The 22632-nt window shown below is 39.5% G+C and overlaps 1 protein-coding gene across 1 annotated transcript in view; it reads right to left on the bottom strand.

The window, feature by feature from the left end:
• The window catches only part of fbxl17 (F-box and leucine-rich repeat protein 17), a 223108-nt gene that overhangs the window by 136541 nt on the left and 63935 nt on the right, over positions 1-22632 (bottom strand). Inside the window, exon 7 of the mRNA XM_040154669.1 lies at positions 8791-8898. Within this exon, the coding sequence (XP_040010603.1) occupies positions 8791-8898 (108 nt within the window). The remainder of the gene's footprint in view (positions 1-8790; positions 8899-22632) is intronic.

Here is a 22632-nt window from a genome sequence, read left to right as displayed (position 1 = left end):
CAGGTACTTCTAAGATCCAAGAATGAACAAAAAGAAAGACAAATAAACTGAGAGAAATTGGGAGGAGGGAGAACAAAAGCTTTAGACAGAGGGGGACACAATGCGAGTGATTCACACAGCACAGGGAGAGAGAGATAAAGAGAGACGGAAACAGAAAAACAGTGAAACAGAGTGAGGAAAGCAAGTGAGAGAGAAAAACAGGGCAACAGAATAAAGAGCAGGGGATTTGGTGAGGGGTTAAGCTGGTTTTTCTCCTCGTTGGCTAAGGTCTGAAACCAGGCGGAGTTTGTCTCGTCTCCTCCGAGTTGGCAGCTACACCTGGATAATTATTCATGCTGTTCATAAAAACAGTGAAACCTGCAAAAATCCAGCTGCTCAGAGGCCAGCGTTTTGTCCCAGCCCCGTGAACACACATGCACGGCACAGGAATTAATGCACACACTGATCATATAAATATTTCAACGACTATGTGCACACATGTTCACATGCACGAAAAACAGTGGGTTGAAGTATCTAAGGACAATAACTCAAAAACTGCATTTAACTGCGATTGTGAGGAACTTTAACTCACTATTTCCATTTTATGATACTACTAATCTATGATACTTTTACTCCACTCCATGTCAGACAAATATTTTACTTCTTACTTCACTACATTTCTTTAACAGCTATAATTACTAGTTAACCCAGTACTAGTCATAATTACAGATTAAGATTATACATACGCAACATGTGATCGCTTCATAAAACATGATGCATTTACACAGATTAAACCAGCACACATATACATACATAAAGCAGTAAAAAAAATACCTGTACATTGACCAACTAAACTATTAAAGTACTGCTTGCTTGTTAATGCATCAAAAATAACAATCCAATAATTTAATACTGTAACCCTCTGGCTGTTCTGCATAATGAGTACTTTCACTTTGACCTGAATAAATCTTCCATAACTTGCTAAAACACACATAACAAAATTAAAAAAGAATAGTATTAATATCAACTGCAGCCATAGTTAGAGAACTAGTGGTTTAAGACATCAACTATATTATATTGTGAAATTAATAATCACAAAATAAATAAATTAGCCTATCCTAAAATACATTTTAGGATAGGTTTAATGTATGTTCAAGTTATTTTTTAATTTAAATTGACAAATATTTTTCTGAAAAGAGCCACATAGCAGAAAAAGACAGAATAACACAATTGGATGTGAATGTTTATAAACCAACACCAAACCAGTTCAGTTATATAATTATCTATGCAAAGATAAGACAAGAAGCAATCACTTCACTTTTGACAAGCGATGGATGAGCAAATAGCTCTTGTCTGAGGATTGGGAGTGGCACCGCGTTTCTATATGAAAGAGGTTGTTTAATTCAGTCCACATAACCAGAGGAGATCTCTGAGCTCCAAGTCCTCACCTGCTTCAATTAGAAGCCTCTCTCAAACAGGAAAAAATGAGAGCCTGAGTTAGAGGTCAAATAAAAAACACTACTTTAAATGAAAGAAAAATAACTGGCTGTTTCAAAGGTACGCTATCCTTCAGCCAAGCAAAGGCTGGAGCTCAATATTTGGAGAGGTTGATTTGACACTTTATTACATTAGTGTATGTCACAGTCTGGTGCACAGTGGTTGTTTGTGTGTATGTACCTGTGTATGTTCTGCCAGACTGCATAGCTATAACTACCTGTGCTATTACTACATTTATTTACACAGCGTCAAGCATCATGATGCCAAGCAGGAAGTTGAGGCCTGGTGGACCCCATGCAGAGGATATGATGTCATGGTTTGAACACTGCCACAAAGCAGCATGAGTTCATGGCTGTTGATGTCCATCAACCTCAGTGTCCCAGTTGACAAGCAGCTAAATGACATTTAAAAAGCGCGGACAGAGCGAGCATTGTTTTAGTCATAAATAGCGAACATGTTGGATTTGGAAAATATGAGCTGCTATTTCATTGCTGTAGTTAATTTATAACCACTTCAGGATTTAGTATGTGAGTTTAGTCTATGAAATGTAGGTCCTACTATGGGAACTGCATATATATCCACAAAGAAAACCAAAAAAAAAAAAAAAAAAAAAACACGTGCATGCAAACACTGTCCATGAAAAAGCAAAAAAAAAAGTAGCTTTTCAGTAAAAACTGAACAGCCGTAACAGTGGAAACTCTCGATTGTCAGAGCGACAAAGCTGAGTAGAAAACGAGTCTAAATCCTCTAAATAATGAGGGTGGACGTTCAGACAGTCACTTTGAAGTTATATTCAAAGTCCTGAGCAAGAAGTCAAAGTCACAGGGTGTTGTGGAGTTGGCATTGTGGACTTGACACAGTTTTCTCAGATGTCTGCATGTGTTGGAGAAGGTGTGAGACAGGATGAGGCGGGTGCGAACAGGTGAGACGAATGGCAGCGATGCCACTAGGTGAATACAAGTGTGCACTCATGCATACACACTCTTTTTTTTTTTTCCCCCCATATTGGAGTATGTCAGACAGTTCAGTCAGACAGGAGAAAGCTGTGTCGAGACAACCCCCCCCCCTCGAGATGCATGCTCAGAAAAACACACACACACACACACACACACACACACACACACACACACACACACACACACACACACACAGGCCTGTGCAGACAGAGTGATATTAATATTTGAACAAGGACTGAGGCAAATTCTGGAAAAACCATGGGTTTGGTATCACAAATCCATTGTCTACATCAATCATGGACAAGTGAGCTGATGATGCATATGTGGTTAACTTCTCTCTTTATCTCTCTTGTGCCCATCTACTGTCTATCACGTATTTTCCCTCTCCTACCCCCTTTTGCGCTCTCTCTCTTTATCCCTTTCAGTCGCTAATCCTGCATGTGTTGGTGTTGATAACAAACTCGGTGGCGAGGAAAGGCTCGAGGAGATAGAGAGCGTTGGTTTCTCTTCAGCGCACTAAGCCAAATGACCACAAAGGCACGCACATGCACATGCACATACACACACACGCGCGCGCACGCATGCATGCACAAACCAATGTGACAGCACTGGATGACAGTCACAGCACAGTGACACTAGTTGGGCCAATAATGAGACATGATATCCCTCCCTCCAGAGGTCAAAAACCTCTCTATCTCTGTCTGTCTCTGGGTTAAAAGTCTTAGAGCCAAATGAATTATTCTTCAATTACTCTTGCAAGAGACACACATCATCCGCAGGCTCTTCTCTGCTCATTATATTCATAAATCCCCCAATCTCCTCCATACAGCAGTGAAGAAAATTATTACAATTTCGACTCATTTTGCGACCCCCACAACCCCATTACCTTTCTTCCTCCAAATCCCCTCTGCTCCTCCGTTTCCCCTTTATCCCCTCTACCACCCATGAGACACAATACACATGTACAAGTGCACAGTGTCACACACATTTATACACAGGAAAAAGGTACACATAGACACGAACACGCTCTCACACATCCACACACACACACACACTTACTTCTCCGGTTTGTGTTGGGGGTTATCAGTTTGACACAGGGCACTGTGATTATGTATTTTCTGTGCTCCAGTCAGGGGGAGGAGATAAGGGACCAACAGACTACAGCAAAGCCAGACACCACTCATCCTACATGGGGAGGGAGTGGTGGGTGTGAGGGTGACAGTGGGTGAAGACCTGTATCTTAACCTTTTGTGTTTCACCACTTTAAAACCTCTTTTTCCAACCTGTGCTCATGGCAGTTTATTAAAAAAAAAAAAAAAAGAGTGAAAAGCAATAAATAAATTATATTACTTTATTTTTGTAATTTTTCATAGGTTGTGAGCCAAATTTGAACTCGGGATGTTTCGAGTATATGCTGCTCCACTAAACCACCAGGAGATATAAAACATATGATTCTGGTTATGAAATTAAATAGCTTCCCTGTCATAAACCAGACTGTTTTATTTGCTCATAAACACACAGAGAGAATGAAGTACTGCCCACAGTCCAATTCTGTCAAATTTAGAGAGCATTTATCAAAGTTTGAAACAGTTTTTTCAGAAGAACAACAAAACCACTGGAGCGGCACGACTGAATTAATCTACAAGGCCCCAAATTAAGACCAGACACATCCAACTTTTGCACTTCAGAGGGATAACACATAGCTATTACAGTCTCCAAATATACCTCTTTTCATCTCTGACACATTTTTCAACAGTCTCCCCATTTGTTATGTCTTTGGCCTCTTCTCTCTCTCCCATGGGTGGGAACTTTCACACACACAAAAATGCAATTCTGAGGCCCACAGTGTTTTAGGGCAGTGGTAAGCTGATGTATGAGGAGGGGCATTGTGGGTAGGCATGACAAGCAAAGGGAAGCCATCAGTGGGACATCTAAGGCTGGGGGAATGAAGGCCCTCTGGCACCCAGAGCTGCTCTCAAACACTGGCTCTCTGATAGAGCCGACCTTGGATTTAATCACTACCAGAAGAAAAGAGCACCACTTGACAGGAAGATGGAGAGACAGAGGGAGAGAGTGTGCGTATGTGTGTGTGTGTGTGTGTGTGTGTGTCAGAGAGAGAGAGCGAGAGAGAGGGAAAGCGGACAAAAACACACAAACCACATGAATAAAAGAGAATAAAAGAGATACATACAGAGGATGACAATGACCAAAACCAGGAAAAGACTGGACAGAGAAAGAGACACAAGAGGTAACAGGTAACAAAACTATTCCGAGAGTTCGAAAATTACCGAAGCAGCTCATTTTTTTCAAAGCCAGCCAACAGCAAAGTGTGACCGAGGCTGCCTGAGAAGCAGAGGGACAGCACAGAAAATACTGTATGTTATCCACTGCAAATACAAACAAATCAATCTATCGTGCTTCCACCTCTGTGGCTTGTCACAGGCTTGACTAAAGGGTACGCCCTCTGAAACTGAATTAGGAAAATGACTAATCTCATTCAGACCCCCCCCTCACACACACACACACACACACACAAACATACATATATATCTATATATCCATATATAGATATATAGATATATATAGATATAAGTTCTCAAATTAGCTGCTGAGGAAGAGCGCTAAATAACTGAAAGGTCTGGGACACCCACAAAGCCTCCACCCCAAGACATTTTGTATCAATTACACAGCCTTGTGATGTGACAAGCCTCATCAAAAAAAATATTATTAATGTCAAGAGCTTAGAGCCAGCCTCATTCCAAAAATCAACCATAAATAAAAATGTACATTACATCCCTGGCTCCTAAAATCATCCCAGTTTTTGTTCTGACATTTCCAGCTGTATGTTATGTTTGATTCGCAACCAGTTAGGAACATGTTAGAAAGCTTGTCTTCGATTAGCAGGCTTTACACCCTCAGCCAGCAGAAATCTTAATTTTGCCTTTAAGCTGATAACAAGATGATGATTTATCAAACGGTGCCTGACTACAAATATCGAGTTGGGTTGCACATCACAGAGGAACCGCACAGCTCCTGTAGGACTGTAACACTGCAGAACCATTAGAGGAGCATAAATGCCACAGCTTTACAGTTATTCTACAGACCATCAGCACTGAACCCATCACCATGGGTGGCCTATTTCAACCATCAGCTCACTTGATTAAGAAAATACGATTTCAATTGATTTCCTCATACCCTAATTTGTGAGAAGCCGGTATAAAAAAAAAAAGACTATCAATCTGAAATGAGTGTGTCATATGAAAGAAGTTAATAAAAGTGATGGATTTTCCCTTTTTTCCTGATTATAGCTGGGTTGCAAGCAGGCCGGTTGGGAAGATTATCAGAGAGAGAGAGAGAAATCGAGAAAGAAAAGAAGTGGGAGGGAGTGTGTGATAATCGAACAAGAGAGGAGCGCTGCAGTCCTGGAATCACATGCAGGTCCACGGAGTCATCAGAAATGCAACGATTCTGAACGCGAGAATATGATTTTCAATCGACACTGGAAGGGACCAAGTGGGAATGAATGAGAGGAGGAATCAACTGCTAAACGAGATAATTACTGTCTGAGATTATAGAGCGGCAGAGAGACAGAGATGCAGGAGAGAGGGAGGACAGAAAGAGGTGAATCACAGAGATGATGGCTAAATTGACAGGAACAGAGAGAGAGATGGGTTGACTAAATCTGTACAAACAGACCGTGGTCGAAATGTTATTCTTGAAACATTTCCATCTCATCACGATTCATAAATTATGATCACACCAGTGCCAGAAATGTCAACTACCTTCAAAAAAGTATTTTTAAGTGGTTATTTCGATTGGATCTTGTTATCACCCCCTCACCGTACACCAGCAGTTGATGTGAATGATATAAAAATAAATAATCTTAATGCAAATTTGATTTGGACAGCAAGAAAAGACCATCATTAAATTTTGGATGTCTAAAGACGTTCCATCACTGAAAGATGGCTACAGGATTTTAGAGGCCAATACCAATAAATATTTGAGAGTTTAAATCATCCAATAACAATAAATTAGATTTTTTTTATACATACACATAAAATATATGGAAGAGTAACTTAAAACCCTCTGTTAATGTTGTTTAACTTCTTAGCTTGCTGCAGTTATGTTACAAGTTTAATACAGGGTGTGTCAGTACACTGTGACCTCACTGTCGGGTGCGGTTACAGGTGCGACAGAGCACATTTCTGACCTCACACATCAGTGATTCCGGCTATGCTCAGAGGTAAAGCAGGCTTCAAACCTCCAATGATTGAGAGTGTTGAAACGCTGTCTTTTAGCCAGGCGTTTAAGTTTCTCTTCAGGCGTGTTTCTGAAAGAATTGGGACCAAGATACTTCTTGAATCGGACACTTTGCAGTTGGAAAATAAACTTATAGCATCGGTGCTCTCTAGTAGACAAACTATGTGATAGTGACACTGTTTTTAAACTACCTCATATATATTTTTGTCATTTCTGTACTGCAATTTTATTGTCACTTATCACCAGACAGATAAATTGATAGTAATTTATCAGCTATGATATAAAAATAATCCAGCAAATTGTCATCTCAGCAGATTTACCAGTCTAGCTCGATGATGAGTTATTAAAAATTTTATCTTTCGTGAAAATGACCTAAATTTTAGACAAAATTATCAAGGGACTCCTCTAGATTTGGCAACCAGTCACTGATGCAGGGGACCACGCATGGTTGGGCTTCTTTTTGGGGTTATACAAATGCATAATTGTTATATAGGTGTGTAGGTGTAGAAATGGAATTTCTGCTGTGTTTTGTGTGTATTTGTGTTCTGTTAATTTGATTACAATGAAATTAACGTGTTGAGACTGAAAATTTATTTTTGACATTGCAAATAAATGGAGTTGTCAGTTTCTGTTTCCAAGGTCAAAAATTATTATTCTATCTAAATTTTTAAGGCAGCTTAGAAAAAAATGAAAAAAAAATGCAAATATTACATTGACAATGCCACTAACTCAAAATCTGAACAAGAAAAGAAAGAAATCATGATCTAATCAAAAAAAAACTAAAAAAAAATGGACCTGGGGTTTTTTTTTTTGAAAAAGATATATTTTTTTTTATCTGTCTTCTGTGTCTGTATTTGTAATGATATAACCTGATAAAGAAAAAAAAAAAAAAGTTCATAAAAAAAAGTAGAAAAAAAAAAAAAAATATAAAAAAATTAATCTTAAAAAAAATATATAAAAAATATCAGAAACTTAAACTTCTAATAAATAAACTAATAAAATATAATAATGGTTAAACTGTATGTGTGTGGAATGAGTGTGATGTGTATGCATCCCACCCATGTAATGCTAATGCCATTATGACTGGCTACTTTCTGTATGTCTGTCTGACTCCAATGTATTACTGTCTGTCAGGCTACAGAGATGGGGGGGCCCAAAAGGGAGCCAAATTAATAGGGGCCTGTTAATCTAAAAATGCAAAAAAGCATCGGGTGTCTGAGTCCTCCTATTACAACATTAATTGCATTGAGGAGGAGGAACATGGGTAATTGCAACATGGACATAGATGCGTTATGGTCCACATCAACACCAAAAGTACATCAAACACAAATCGAATTGTATTATTACACACAAGACAAGACATTACACAAGACACACTTAGTGCACACAAACCATACATACACACACACACACACACACACACACACACACACACACACACACGCACACACACACACACACACACACACACATTCTAGATGGATATTGTGTTGGGAAAAGGAAATAAATGAGAATAAAAACAAGGTGGACTATTTCCTGGTGAATGCAATTCAAGCAATCAAAGTGTGAGTGCATGATTGTCCATGTTTATATGGCATGGAACATCTTTAAGCACGGAGCCCTGCTCATTAGCATGGTAATATCCAAACAGCAGGGTGTAGTCAGAACAGCAGCGTATTATTAGGATTCATCTCATTAGGCTTTCATGAGATTTAAAGTTAACACATAATAACTTCAGAACTAAGTCTGAGATAAAACACACAGCGAGCTCCTGAGTTTACTCTCCAAAAGTTAAATTTCCCCTCTGGAAACAATGCATGGCCTGCAGCAACACGGAGAGCTGGCCTACAGTAACAGGATTAGACAAAAAAAACTTAGTCACACTAAAACTTTTGTTGACATTTACTGTTGCAAGTAATTACTTCAAAAAGGTTAAGCTGTTGACTGAAATTAACCTCCTTTCAACTGTGCTGCGGGAAGTACGGTATGCTCAGTTTTACAGGAAGTAAACTAACAACTGGAGTTCCTACAATAGGTCACGACTAAGGATTCAAGGTTAACTATGGCAATGCAAATCAAAGATTTGTGTGATACTTACCGCAGTAAGATGAATGACTCCTTGAGAGGTCACAGGGCATCCCATGAAGCCAACAAACTGCAGCTCAGGACAGTGCTCTGCAACAGCCTGCACAGACCGATCAGTGACCTGGACAATAGAAAAGAACAGAACAGCAGGGGGAAGAGAGGGAGAGAAGAGAGAGTTTACATTAGTATCCCAGGTAAGAAACCTCTTTACTCCATACAGGTCGAATATGTCTCATTCATTCACATTTCCAGGATCACCATATGATAATCATAGTAAAAAGACATCTGAAGGACTTTTTTTCTATAGTTTGCATTGGGAAAAGCTGGACTCGCCAGTAATTTTAGCAAATAATTCTGATAATGGTATTTCTCAAAGCTAGTGTGTGCAGACAGGGGCTTTCAGATTCCAGACTAAATGTCTACTCCATCTGTGTAGAGGGTCAGGTGTGTTTTGTGTTTGAGGAACAGCAGAGAATAAGAGTGAGAGAAGGAGGATCACAGAAGGAGAGGAGGAGGAGGATGATGAAAACTGACAAAACAGCTAAGAGTGCATGTCTGCCAAGCAGCGTAGGCGTCGACTTATGATGGATGGACCATTCCCCATCATTCACCCAGCAGTCTACTAACAGCCCATAGTGGATCAGAGATCGATAGGGAAGCATTTCAACATTTCCATCAGCTTCCACTGTAGGAGTCAATAGGGTTATTGATAGCTACTTCACCTCCCTCACCACACTCAACACTGCAACAATATGTGGGAGATTGTTAGTCCTCTCTATAGGCTTGTTCAGTGCTTCCTCCAACTCTTCATCATTCACAAAGGCAAAATAAAATGAGAAGGGGAAGAGTGGAGAGACAGAATTGACTCTACAGTGTGATTAGCTGGGAAAACAAAGAAAAAAAACATCAAAGAACATTAGAGATCAAAAATCCCTTTTTTTTCCGGTATCCCTATCCAGATTGTCGATGTTCCTTTATGAAACTCCCAAAAATCAATTCAACCAAAATTACATTAAAATACATGCAAAAGCACATCAGCTCATGATGGATACGTACAAACACACAAACTTTCCCTTGTCAGCTTAAACAAATTTGAAACAAGTCTATCAAAGTGCACTTACACTGGAATATGAGTCTACCATGTTCTAAAAGTACATGAAAAGTATGCCTTAATTTTAAGGTTTAATATGAAATACCGAGTGGAGCAAAATTTGGAAGAAACACTTAAAAAGACTTTACTTTAAGCAGGTCGCATAATGCACTGGCATAGTCAGTTGTTTTCTCAGACACAATCACTGTACAAAGGGCATTTAAAATACATTAAATAATCCATACAGTTTTTTAGAGGTACAAAAGGTAAAGAAAACAGTATCTTGAATTTGCAGTTACATATGTGTTAGTTGTGTCGGTGACCTTACCATCAACGTCTAGAAATATAGTCAGCGGATCTTCCAATTAATAAAGACAGAGCCAAAGAAACAGCAGGGAAAAACTTTGCCATTTCCTTATTCGATCTAATGCAAAATGATGATTCTGGACAGTCTGACAATTCTTAGTCATAATGCAGAAAGGTTTCCAAATAGTGTATCAACCACTGCTTCTCCTGAGGCACTGTCTTTACTGCACGATTGGCAAGATAATTAATTGGCCAGTTACACTGCAAAGATTGGTGACTTGCTGATTAAGATGCAGTATGGAGTTGAGCAACAACAGAAATGTTTCACAGTTACAGATAGGAGGCAATTGCAGCTAGACACATCCTAAAAACTGTGATGGCTTTTTAACCTTTGTATTATAACCTATGACATTCATTTTTTAAACTTGTACATTTGGGTTTTTTATTTGTAAATTCTGTGTTAAAATGTAGCAGACTTAATTTTTTTGAAGTCTTAACATCCATTTTTCTAAGTGGAGTGATTCTGTACACAAAACTGACAAGACACAGCACAACGTTTGACTAATCGGTTTCTTAGGAGCTGCAAGAGAGAGACAGCTAGCCGGCTGCTAGCTAGGAGATTGTAGCTTACAACTGGCTTTAAAAAAAACAGATAAAATGACCCTCCTCGTTTATTTAAGAGTACATCAAGATGTAATGTATAAGTCTGTATAAACCCTAGAACGGATGGGATGAAAGTGGACAGAAGGTGGAAGCTTGCAAGCCAGGAACTGAATGTACAAACTAATAGACTTAAAAAATGAATCCTGCAAGCACAGATCTAAATAAACTTTTGAAAATCCAGTCTACAGGTATAAACTCAAATGTACTCAAATGTAGTTTATGAAACTAAGATTAAAGGAACAACACTGTATTTTCAAGCACACCTTTATGACTGATAAAATATTCCATATAGTTTAGATTACAGGTGATGCGTGCATGTCTGTTACACTGCACCATGCTTCAGCCTCGCCTTTTTTGAGTTACACATTTAGGTTTAAATATTTGTTTGATTTTGGTGCAAAGGACAGAGTCACACTGCTAATCGATGTCACACTGTGACCAGACAGTCAGGGGCCATCCTCCCCTCCTCACTTCTGTTCAGCCATAGCCTGGTGTGTTCATAGATCCATTTGGCGTCCTACCTAAAAACACTGATTCCATTACTACTTGTAAGTCTTGCTTTTTACTGATCACTATACTTGTCCATATACCCTGCATTCTCTTAATGTCATCCTACATACACACCCTTAGAGTTAATCACACCTCTGTCACTCTAAGGTTGTCTCTCCCTCTCTCTCTCTCTTCCTCCCTGTCTCACTAACCCCCTCCCCTTTCCAAGTCCTCCTTAAGGTTATTCAGTCAGGGCAGAGGAAGATGGAAAACCCAGAGAGACAGCGAGGGGAAAGAGAAGTCACAAAAAGAAAGAACGAGGCGTCCATTTATCTTTCACTAAGTCACATACAGTATGGCTTATCTGGCTAAAACACCTCCTATAACTCCAGTGAAGTTCAATGGTACTGTATGTCTCTCAACCTTTTCAGTAAAGAGCCAAAGTTCTTGTAAAGTGTAAAATGGTTCATATAGGAATGTGACTGCAGAGGATTTCCAGTCACAAGTAAGTAGTGGACATAAGTTTTGAGTTTAGAATTTAACAATGAACAATATGATTCAGACTGACGTCTGTAAACCTGTACTTTTACTACCTCTTGTATGAAATTTGGTCCAAAATAAGTTCGCGAGTAATATTAGCCCACTTTTATGTGACAGAAAAAAAACTTTGCTAAGAAGGGCATCGATGCTACCATTATTTTACCGTTTTCTAGCCATGCGAGGTGCCCAGCTCTATGGATGGCACTATCAGCTGGTCAGTCGTTCACTTTGGTCCAGACTGAAATATTTCATTAACTACGAAGCCATGAAAATTTGTAAAGATATCCATGGTCCCCAGAGGATGAATCTTACTGAATTTGGTGAGCCCCTGACTTTTTCTCTAGCGTCATCAGTAGTTCTAGTAGTTTTTGTGATCACTTGATTTTTCCTTCATAAATGTTTCAACAACAACTGGAGGGACTGCTATGAAATTTGGTACATGCATTTATGCTCCCCTCGGGATGATTTTTAATCACTTTGATAATCCTCTTCCTTTTCATCTAGCACTCCCATCAAGTCAAAATTTTAATTTGTTCTATACTCTGGTTTATGAACAAATACTGCAAAACTGATGACATTTCCATCAGCCTCAGCTTTAATTTGTGCAAATGTTGTTGCCAACATGCTAAACTAAGATTGTGAATCTGGTAAGCGTATCTGCTAAACATTAGCATGTCACTGTGAACAGGTTTAGCTCAATCTACGGCTGTGTCTAAGTATAGCCTCACAGAGCTGCTAGTGCGGCTGTAGACTCATAATCTTGTTGATATATAAACTTCTGTAGATGTATCATCCTGCAGTGACGTCAAGCTCATAAATGCGCAGGCGTTTTTTTCTACACAGTATAACGTTTTGTTCAGTTCATTCTCGCAACAATTTTTGTATGTTTGAAATATGGAGAGCTCTATTCCAAAGTCCCTTTGAAAGGACAAAAAAGTAAGAACGAAAAAAAAAGAATAGGGCTTTAACAAACAGTGTTCATTACAACTGCTCAAATAAAATGTAAAGCTCTTTTTTTTTTTATCCCAAAAGTGATTGATCAAGTTCACCCTGTGACATTAAAGGTGTATCTACCTGCCCTATTTTACAGTTGCCTTCAACATTAGAGTGTTCATTATATAATTTCTTATGTATCAGAAAACTAATGCTGAAGTAGGCAGTCAACTAGGCTGGGATGATAAAATGGAAATAACAAGTTGTGAGGGGGTACCTCCTTAAAGTATCAACCTTGAAAAATGAATAAAATTTATCACCCAAAACAGAACTGTTCATCCACAGTTGTGTTTACAAGTTGTAGCATTTTACTGTACTTGCTAGCTTTGTATACAGCATAGTTTTTTTACAGCAATCAATAACTTAAAATTCTGTGCCTCAGGTTTGGACCTACCATACTACCCATCAACACTTGCTTCAGTCAGAAAAGATTAACTGAAGGTGAGTCAGCGGTCCCACTCGGAGACACTGATGCATATGGAACCTGATCTGCAGGGCCAGGTGGAGGTAGGGGGGAGAGTAGAGCAGACTTGTCTTTTTGAATATAAAACACGGGAAAAAAAGGCTCCACAAGGACCAGCCTGCGCTGAGCAGCTGGAGCTGGCAGGTGAAGTGAGCTGGCCAGAGCTCCCCCAACATGGCCTCTGCCAATAAACCATCAAGGAAAACATTTTCAGGTTGACTACCACCAAAATCAAAAAGCTACACACTGCCGTGATCCTTAAATCACAATCATATGCGATTGAAGCCAAGAAATCACAGCAGAGGCCACCTCCAGACCGTCTTTCATACTAGCGTTTTTGCTGCATGGGTGTGTTGTTGCAGTTGAGTGTGGGTGCATACTTGTGTGTGAAAGCAGAAGAGACAAAAAGAAAGAGAGCAGGTTACACATCTACAGTAACTCTCAGCAGGTGAGAAGGGAGACAGAAGAGAAAAAAAAATAAAATCTCAGCAGAGCAGAACAGGCCAGGAGAGCATGTACCATATCAGATTAAGCCTGTGTATGTGTGTGTGTCTGTGTAAGACCATATGGGTTTGTAGCTAAGATTTGTCTCCGACCCACAAACACAAAAACCCGTCCCAAATTTCTCTTTGCTTCTCTATCCCGCTCCTCAACCTTTCATGGACTTTGATTTAAAAACATGAAAAGAGCCATGGCAGGGCTTTGGAGAAAAAGTGGCTAGCCAAGAGAGGCCTTAAAATCTTTTAGAAGGGATCTGGTTTAATGGTCTCTGGTGAAGGAGGTAAGGAAAGCAGAAAAAAAGTGGACAGGAATGGTGGAAATGCTGCAGTCATAAAGATAGCCTTTGTGTGTGTGTGTGTGCGTGTGTTTTAAAGAGCTGGAAGGTAATTGTTGAGAGTGCTGTGGTAGCAAAAAGGGATAGTGCTATATGTGAGTGTGTGGTTTTTGTCTGGTGGTCTGTCCTTACAAAACGCTGGAGCAGCACCCAGGGGCCACTTCTCATCCAATGAGGGCATTTAAGCTTGTCAATATCATCTGTCATACAACTTGTTTGACTCCATCAGATGCATACGTAAAAGAGTCAGAATCAGAGAAAGACCGGAGCAGATTGCGGTTCATCCCTTTCATCCCTCACACTGTTTTCTCCCTCCCTCCCACTAAAGTTCTACATTCCTCCATCATTTAAAACTTGCCAATTCTCAGCTACATAAACAACTCAGTAAGAATACTCCCTCCCGTTCCTCCTTTCTTTTATTTTGTCCTCTGTGCATATTTCAAAGACACACACATACACACAAATAGAGCCATTTTAGGGAATGTTTGGAGGGCAGACACACTTTTATTTGTCTATGTTTGAAACTCTGATAATGACACACAATGACAGATAATACACCCACACAAAAATTGATTCATCCCACACGCGCATAATAAAGAATACACTTAGTTGCCTGAAAAAAGTAAACAGTAGCAGAGGTTTAAACTTGTTCTCTCATTGCCAGCTGGAACTAGACCTCCGATCCAGCTGTGCCTGGAAAGTGACCAGCTAGAAACCTCAGACACAGAGCAGAGAAATTTATGCAGAGTTACGTTTCACTGTTTGCCAGCAACTGTACAATTGTCACTCAAACAAGAGTTGGTAGCATCATTAGGAACCTTGGAGAATTTTGTCATCCGCACCAAGGAAAGGATGGTTTCAAGAGCAAGTATAAATCGCAAAGATCCTTTAAATTACTTTTTACAATTGAATAGGAGTTTTTTTTTGTTTGTTTTGTTTTTTTTAGTTGTTGCAATGTGGCATTTATTTGGGAAGCTTAAACGCACTGTTGCGCCTTCTCAGTGTCGTAGACCAAACTTACTGAAACCGAGTTATTGAGAGGGTGCCCACCTGATGACTGCATAGACTTCCCTTCAGTCTCACACTTAGCAGGCAGTCAGACCAAAAACAGCCCTGCTTTAAAACAATGTAATGGGCAGCTTTGGCTGGGGTCTGTTGCCTCAGGTACCAGGGGGACAATGAAATACTATCCAGACAGACTAGTTTTAGTTTAGTACTAGGTCAGCCACAGTGAAAAAGAGCAGCAGGGACCCAACTCAGGTCCACTGGGCCCTGTGAAAACCGGTAGTTTAAAGGCTTATCGGGTACAAAAGCATTGCACAGGAGTTTATAATACTATGAGACAGGATTTAACAACTCTGGAAAGTTATCACAGACGCAATCATGTGCTTGAATGTTTTTGATTGGCAAACGCAGAGCTTTCCTGGATGATTTTGCTTTGCAATTTTGTGTTTCCTTGCCAAAGCACTCTGCCTGTGGTCTCACTTATATTATCTATTCGGGTTTTTTTGGGTTTTTTGGTTTTTTTCCTGTAAGACAGGTATCAAGTTTCTGATAACAGAGGAGCTGCTAATTAGGGTCTACTTGTACGACAAGTGGAGCTCAGTGTGATGGTGGTTGGAGTACTGAGCCAGCCATGGCATTCAGAGGAAACTGCCAATCAAGCCAGCAGGGCCAACCAAAGCTGATACAGTATAAGGCCCGATGAGGCAATGAGTATCTGCTTTTGCATAGGTTAGGGTAGGATTCAAGTCACCAAAAAGTCCAAAAGGTCTGGTTCGGACCAGTTTGAAACAAAGTTCTGTAAGTTACAATTTCACAGTGAGAAAGATACCTAAACTCAGCAGAACTCCTCAATAAAAGGCCACTGAATATCATGATGTCTTTGTGAAAGCTCCCTGTTACTGAAATACTCTGTATTTTAATTTTACAGATTTCCAATATTACGCCTACTGCAGGCCTGTGAGGTACAAATTGAAGTGGGACAATTTTTTATCAAAGTTCAATCTTTCCAAGGTAATCATTTTCTCCAGAAATACTCTCTTAGGGGTGATAGTGCAGGGGGTTCATCATAGCCTTGGTATACACAGACAAACACACACATAAACACAAACTTAGGTGGACACACAAACTCATGCACACACACTCACCAAACTCTCTCTTTTTTACAGAGCTCAGATGGGCTGTATTGACGCAAAGGACTGGTGAACTAGCAAAAATCTAAATGAATACTTATCATCCTCTGTAATATCCAATGCCTGGAGACAAAAGACACGGAAAGTCATAAAGTTTTACTACAGCAAGGGAGAGTCTCTTTACTGTGCTGTCTCTGCTGATGAGCAGACACTGTGCAGTAAGTGCAGGGAGGTTCCCTTTGAGCTGTGCATGTGTATTGATCTGCAACTAAAGCTTTGGCAAAGCTGGTTCACATTAAGTCTGCAGAGAAACAAATATATGTGCATGCTTTTTCACATACAGACATGAAAACATTCACACAGGCATACAGAAAGACACACGCAGCACACACCCAGGCCAAGTACACAGTTGAGTCTAGACAAATGTGAAGTTCCTGGTCTCCAGCTATCCAGTGTGATGTTTTCCTTCACTAAACAGAGGGACTAGCCATATTTATGAGATGTGATGAGACAGGAACACAGGATGGATCACAGTGAGCGATAAGGGAGAAGAAGAGGGGGAGGAAGAAGGTGAGGAAAGAAGGGGATGAAAGGGAATGAGAGATTTGCAATCTTTTTATGGTAACATAATGTAGCTTCTAGTCTTCAGTGTATTGCTTTTGTAAGCTTGACTGCTTCTTTCATGCCTGTAAATCCTGTCTGAATATGGATGTGACAGACAGGCACTGAGAAAGATGGAGAGGTTTCATGACAGGCCAAAAGAGGCTGTGTGTGTGTGTCTGTGTGTGTTTCTGTGCGTGTGTGTGTGCGTGTGTGTGTGTGTGTGCGTGTGTGTGTGTGTGTGTGTGTGTGTGTGTGTGTGTGTGTGTGTGTGTGTGTGTGTGTGTGTGTGTGTGTATGTACATGTCTTCTTATTGAGGTGTTGGTTCGAATCCACTGTTGTGAGGACATTTTGATCAGTCCTCACTACTTCAAAGGGCTGTTTGTTGGCAAAGACTTGATTTCAGGGTTCAGGTTACAATTAGTTTAGTTTAAGGGTAGGTTTAGCTGTGATGGTTAAGGTTAGGCTAAGTGCTTATGATCAAACACTATCTCTTTCGCTTGTGTGCGTGCGTGCGTGCGTGCGTGGGTGTGCAAGGGAGTAGGTGAATGTGAGAGCAATCTGATCTTATTAGAGGCCTGACGGGATGAGGAGCTGCGATGAGAGCTCTGAATCACCACTATCTAATCAATCACTCTAATTAACCAAGCTTTATGAACACTGGGCCTAGCTGAGAAAGAATCCACCGACACACAGATTAATAATGATTACTGAATACACTACAACACATTCTATTAACAATCAATCTTAATGCCTATCCAGCAGCTTTGCATAAGAGTCACTTCACTGCCAGTTGCAGGAAACCCTCTGAAACGTATTAGGAGGTTTTTCTGTCTCCATCAAGTCTTCAAAGTAAATTAGATAATATTCTCAAGAATTAATTTTTATTTAATGAAGCATAAAGTTCTCAAAGTGACTCAGTGTGTTGATTTCATTATATAGTGGTGCTACATTCAAGTCTAAAGTGGTCTTTAAGCATTATAATTTCATATACAGACACAGAAGACATGATAAAACCCCTCAGCCGTAGACGAATTAAATGTTAAACTTTAGATAAGTCAGAAGTAATTTTTTTTAACGCTCAAACTTAAGGTGAGGACAGGAGAGGCTGCTCTTTGACGCCCAAATCAAATAAGTGGTATTTAGTGAGAAAGATGATTCAAGTAATGTCCTGTAACACAGATATCAAGTAAAGTCATTTCTTTAAGCAAGAATTTTCCTTTAAAGAAACATTGTCATCATTTCAGTTTTGTGTTAAGTAAAATTTTTGGAGAATTGTCACTAGAAATGGAACGATCCTTTGATCGACAGAAAATTAATCTGCAACTATGTTTGATAAATTGTTTGAGTCAATTGTTTTAAAGCAAAAACACCCAATATTTGCAGCTTCTATCGTGTTGGTTGGACAAATGACCAATTTTGATTTGTTACCTTGGGGAATAGGCTTTTATTTTTTTAAAAACTTTTTTCTGACATATTATGCAAAAAATGATTAATTGATAACGTAAATGGCCATTAGTCGTAGCCCTAATTGTAATGTTTTACAGATGGTTGACATTTAAAATGAGCAAAAGTTATTGCATTTCTTCTTGTCTGATTAAAAAAATCACCGTCTGGGGACACTGGTGGTGCAGTAAAATATGGTTTAAAGTAGTGGTGAAACAATTAGTCCCTTAATCTGCTAGTCAAGTGACAGACAATTAGTCAGCAACAATTTTGATAATCGGTTCATCGTTATGTCATTTATAAGACAAAAATGCCAAAGAGTTGGTGTTTTCAGCTTCTCAAATGTGATGAATTGTGCTTTGTATCTGTTTTCATACCACTGTAAATGTTAATATCTTTGGGTTTACTGGACTGTTGTTGGGACGACACAAGATATTTGGAGGGGTCCCTTTGGGCTCTGGGGAATTGTTACTATTTTACTATTTTCTTACATTTTATAGACTAGACAATTCATCAAAATACTAATCAGCACACTAGCCCTTGTTTGAACATGTACTAAGGGAGAGTCCCAGTCTGCTGGAGTAGGAGTATGGTCATCCACTTTCATCAACTACCACCTAGCCAAAGATTCTTCATATCTCTCCACTGTACACTGTGACAAAAAGGGCCATAAAATTATCTGAAAAGCACACTGTATATTTTTCAAAAATCGAAGCTGGCTCTGAAAGATGACTATGTTTGAAAAATGAAACTCTCAGGATCAATAGGTCCCACTTTTCTCCAGCTGTGGCCATCTCAGACACACTTTGGGAAAAAAAATCCATGAAAGACTTGCCCTATGCTTTTCACATGTCTCACAAAAAAGTAAATGCTACCTATGTAGCAGCAATAATTCCATAGCCTTCACAAAGAGAGCATTTTCTGCATTTTCATCACAAATCGATTAATGTGTTATCTCCACACATGCACAGCACACACCCCTCTCTCACACACACACTTGTCAAGCCATCTTGTTTTGCTCTATCGATGTCAGCGGCCTTGATAATGCCAGGGAGGACTGAAATCTGCATGGGTGATCGCCAAAGTGATTGATTGCCTCACTCGCCTCCACGCTCCAATCTCAACTGAAAATTACCTGTCATTTATTCAGTGACTTAGGCCTCAGTTCCCTCAAGAGTTTCACACACTGTCTTTTATCATGAAGTGGCTGTGTGCATGTGTAATTGTACATATGTGTGTTTCTGTGGGCAGGGGGTGAGTGTTGGCTTCTGGAGACCCCTACATAGCAGTTTCCGTGAGATGAAGAAGAGGTTTTGTTCGCGGCCTCTTTCCCTAAGGATCAATAGTGCTTTATTGCATATCAGACGGAAATCAGAAGGTACTGTGGAGGAAGTCAAAAGACATACTTTATTCCTTTAGATGCACAATCATTACACCACATTGTCATAACCCTCGAACGGTTCTCTTGAGGTTTCAAATCCCAGTGTGCTCTTTTCCCAAGCAACATATCAATAGCTCTTTGTTGCATGTCAGACGGAAATCAGAACCTAGTGTGGAGGAAGTCAAAAGAGACATTTTTCTCCTTTAAATGCAAAGTGGTAGCTGTGATTACGCCACATTGTCAAAGTCCTCTCTTGATTTTTCAAATCCCAGTGTGTTCTTTTCCCAAGCACATATTCACTGAAGGGCTCATCCTCAATGTCAACGGGCCATATTAGTTCTATGGCTTTGTGTTTTAAAGTGAGAGGCCTCAGGCTAATTTTCACTATCGAGCAACGAAAGTGCAGGCTACCTTTGTTGCTGTGACAGTCCACATTACAACGAAAATTCTCTGAACTAAAAAAGTTCTGCAGTATGTACAGTACAGTAAGAGTTCAGCCTTTAAAAGAAGTACAGACAGACTCAATAACCATGTAGCGAAACAGCTGCAAAATAAACCATTTCATAACAGTAACAAACAACTCCCTATTCTTTTTACCCTCTTTTGGGAAATCCAGAGAAAATGCATTATTGGAACTGCTACTTCTAAACCCATTCACTCTGCCTAGAGCAAGCCATCAATTTTCTAACTTGCCCTTCAGCTTGTGTTGCTAAACAACATAACATACACACGCACACACGCACACACACACACGCACGCACGCACACACGCACGCACACACAGACAGGATTTGCTTACCCTTGTCAACTGTTAAAAGCTAGACTCACTTTTTAAGAGGAATTTGAATTCGAGTGTTCAGCACATTACAGTGGAAAACTACGTAAGGATGGACATTTCTTATATTTGATTTGGAGTCTTAATTAAGTAGGAAATCTGTGTTGGTAAAGTAGCAGAACGAACAGATAAGTTTTGACCCAAAAAGCCTTGGTGTTAAAAAAAAAGAAAAGAAAAAAAGGTAACGTACAAACTCTTCTACAAAGTCAGTTAGTGTTGCCCAGTTATTTTTCATGTGTGATTTGGAAATTAAAGTTGCCAAAGCAGTTGTGCCTCAACGCTTTATCTGTGTATTTGTTCAGCATCTGTCTGTTCAGCAATTTAACTCCAGATTAACATTCACAATTATTTAGTTTCTAACTAGGCATGTTAATGAGTACCTTTGAAAACACATTAGAATCCTGTTTTTAATCATATTTGGGATATGACATCTATATGAACCATAGAGAAACCTTGTGACTCAAATATCATCCGGATTTTAAATCATCTGTGTCATTGCAGGTTTTTTTCTTTGACTCTTCCATATCCATCAAATCTTTCATTTCTGTACCAAATGAGTTTAACAATGAACAGTTAAGGATAAACTCAGTTTGTTTTCTGACTGCCTGGACTCTACTGAAGTTACCACTCTACTGAAGTTAGCTTCTACATTTAATAGTCAATAATGGAAATGAGAGCAACAAGAATTACCCCCATGCAGTTGTATGCCTTCCCCAACCAATCAAGTAGCAGTTTAACTCCATGTCAGTCCAGACTCATATAATGTATGTAGTGAAGACTTTGAAGGAATTTAATAAAAGGTATTAATTGTATTTTGTCATTAATAGTGTATGAATTCTTGAGTTATGGCCAAAAACCGTCTTTCGTGAGGTCCCAGTGACCTTCTCCTCTGACCTTTGACCACCAAATGCTAAGCAGGTCATCCTTGAGTCCAAGTGAACATTTTTGCCAAATTTGAAGAAATTCCCTCTAGGCATTACTGAGATATCATGTTCATGAGAAAGGGACAGACGGATAACCCGAAAACATAATACCTCTGGTGGAGGCATAAAGAAATACAATGCCATCGTATACCACATACTACAATTTGTTTAAAATATGGTAGCACATCTTTTTTACAGCGCTGGCTTCGTGAATTACTGGTGGTCTGGCTCTTTCACAAAGAACTGGAAGCCACCAAGAAAGACTTGGTCTGCACAGCTCTGAACCTCTTAACCCTTTTCTGTTCCCCAAGTAACTGCCCAGGACAATATATCAGGGTGGAACTGAAATTGGCTTCTACATTTACTTAGAGATCAGTTTTATGTCTCATGCTAATGATGAAAAATGCGACTTAAAGAGGCCAATTTGACCATGGACCTGGACCAGAATGACAGGCTGCTGTAGTGACGCACCCATCGATGCCTGGCGTTACAGCTATGGTTCGTATTGGATTGTTCTGTTCAGCAGTCTATGGAGGGAACTGCTGCCTCTTCTTATCGACACAGTACTAAAGGTATGGAACAGGAGCTGGCAGCAGCTGAGAGAATCACAGGAACAGCAACAAACAACTTCAACGCTCTCTCAGGGAAACAGTGGTTTGCAGAACCTTTGAGTTTCTTTGAGACTGGATTGATCTTGTTGGTGGATCTTTGATGTTAATCCTCACTAAATAAGCTATTCAGCAAATATGATAAAGCCCCAAGTGGTGTGTGTGAATGTGAGAAAGTGTTTGTGAAGAGAATATATGCAACTATGCAAATAAGAGGAAAATCTAGCCCTATGCCCTTGTGTAACATTTTTAATCTGAATCTTCATCTTTAATATCAGCATGGCAATGCAATGGGTTATCTGACACGCCTGTCTAATCATGACATAATTTGTGTAGGTAACTCCAGGTTCTTCTTGTGCAGAAGCATTTCAGTTGCATTGGAGAATTACCAATGTGACAGTGGTCAATGACCACCATAGAAGAAAAGTTAAAATAAAGTGAATGATCACAAGCCATCAGTTTTGTCATTAACTGTCATGAGTTTTCTATTAGTGCTACAGTTTGTGATAATATGGTTTTATATTATATATATATATATAGATATAGAT

The sequence above is a fragment of the Xiphias gladius genome, chromosome 19 (assembly GCF_016859285.1).
Source record: "Xiphias gladius isolate SHS-SW01 ecotype Sanya breed wild chromosome 19, ASM1685928v1, whole genome shotgun sequence".
In the NCBI taxonomy this organism is placed as follows: Eukaryota; Metazoa; Chordata; class Actinopteri; order Istiophoriformes; family Xiphiidae; genus Xiphias; species Xiphias gladius.
The sequence above is the reverse complement of the archived record's forward strand: the minus strand, read 5'-3'. Positions and strand labels throughout refer to the sequence as shown.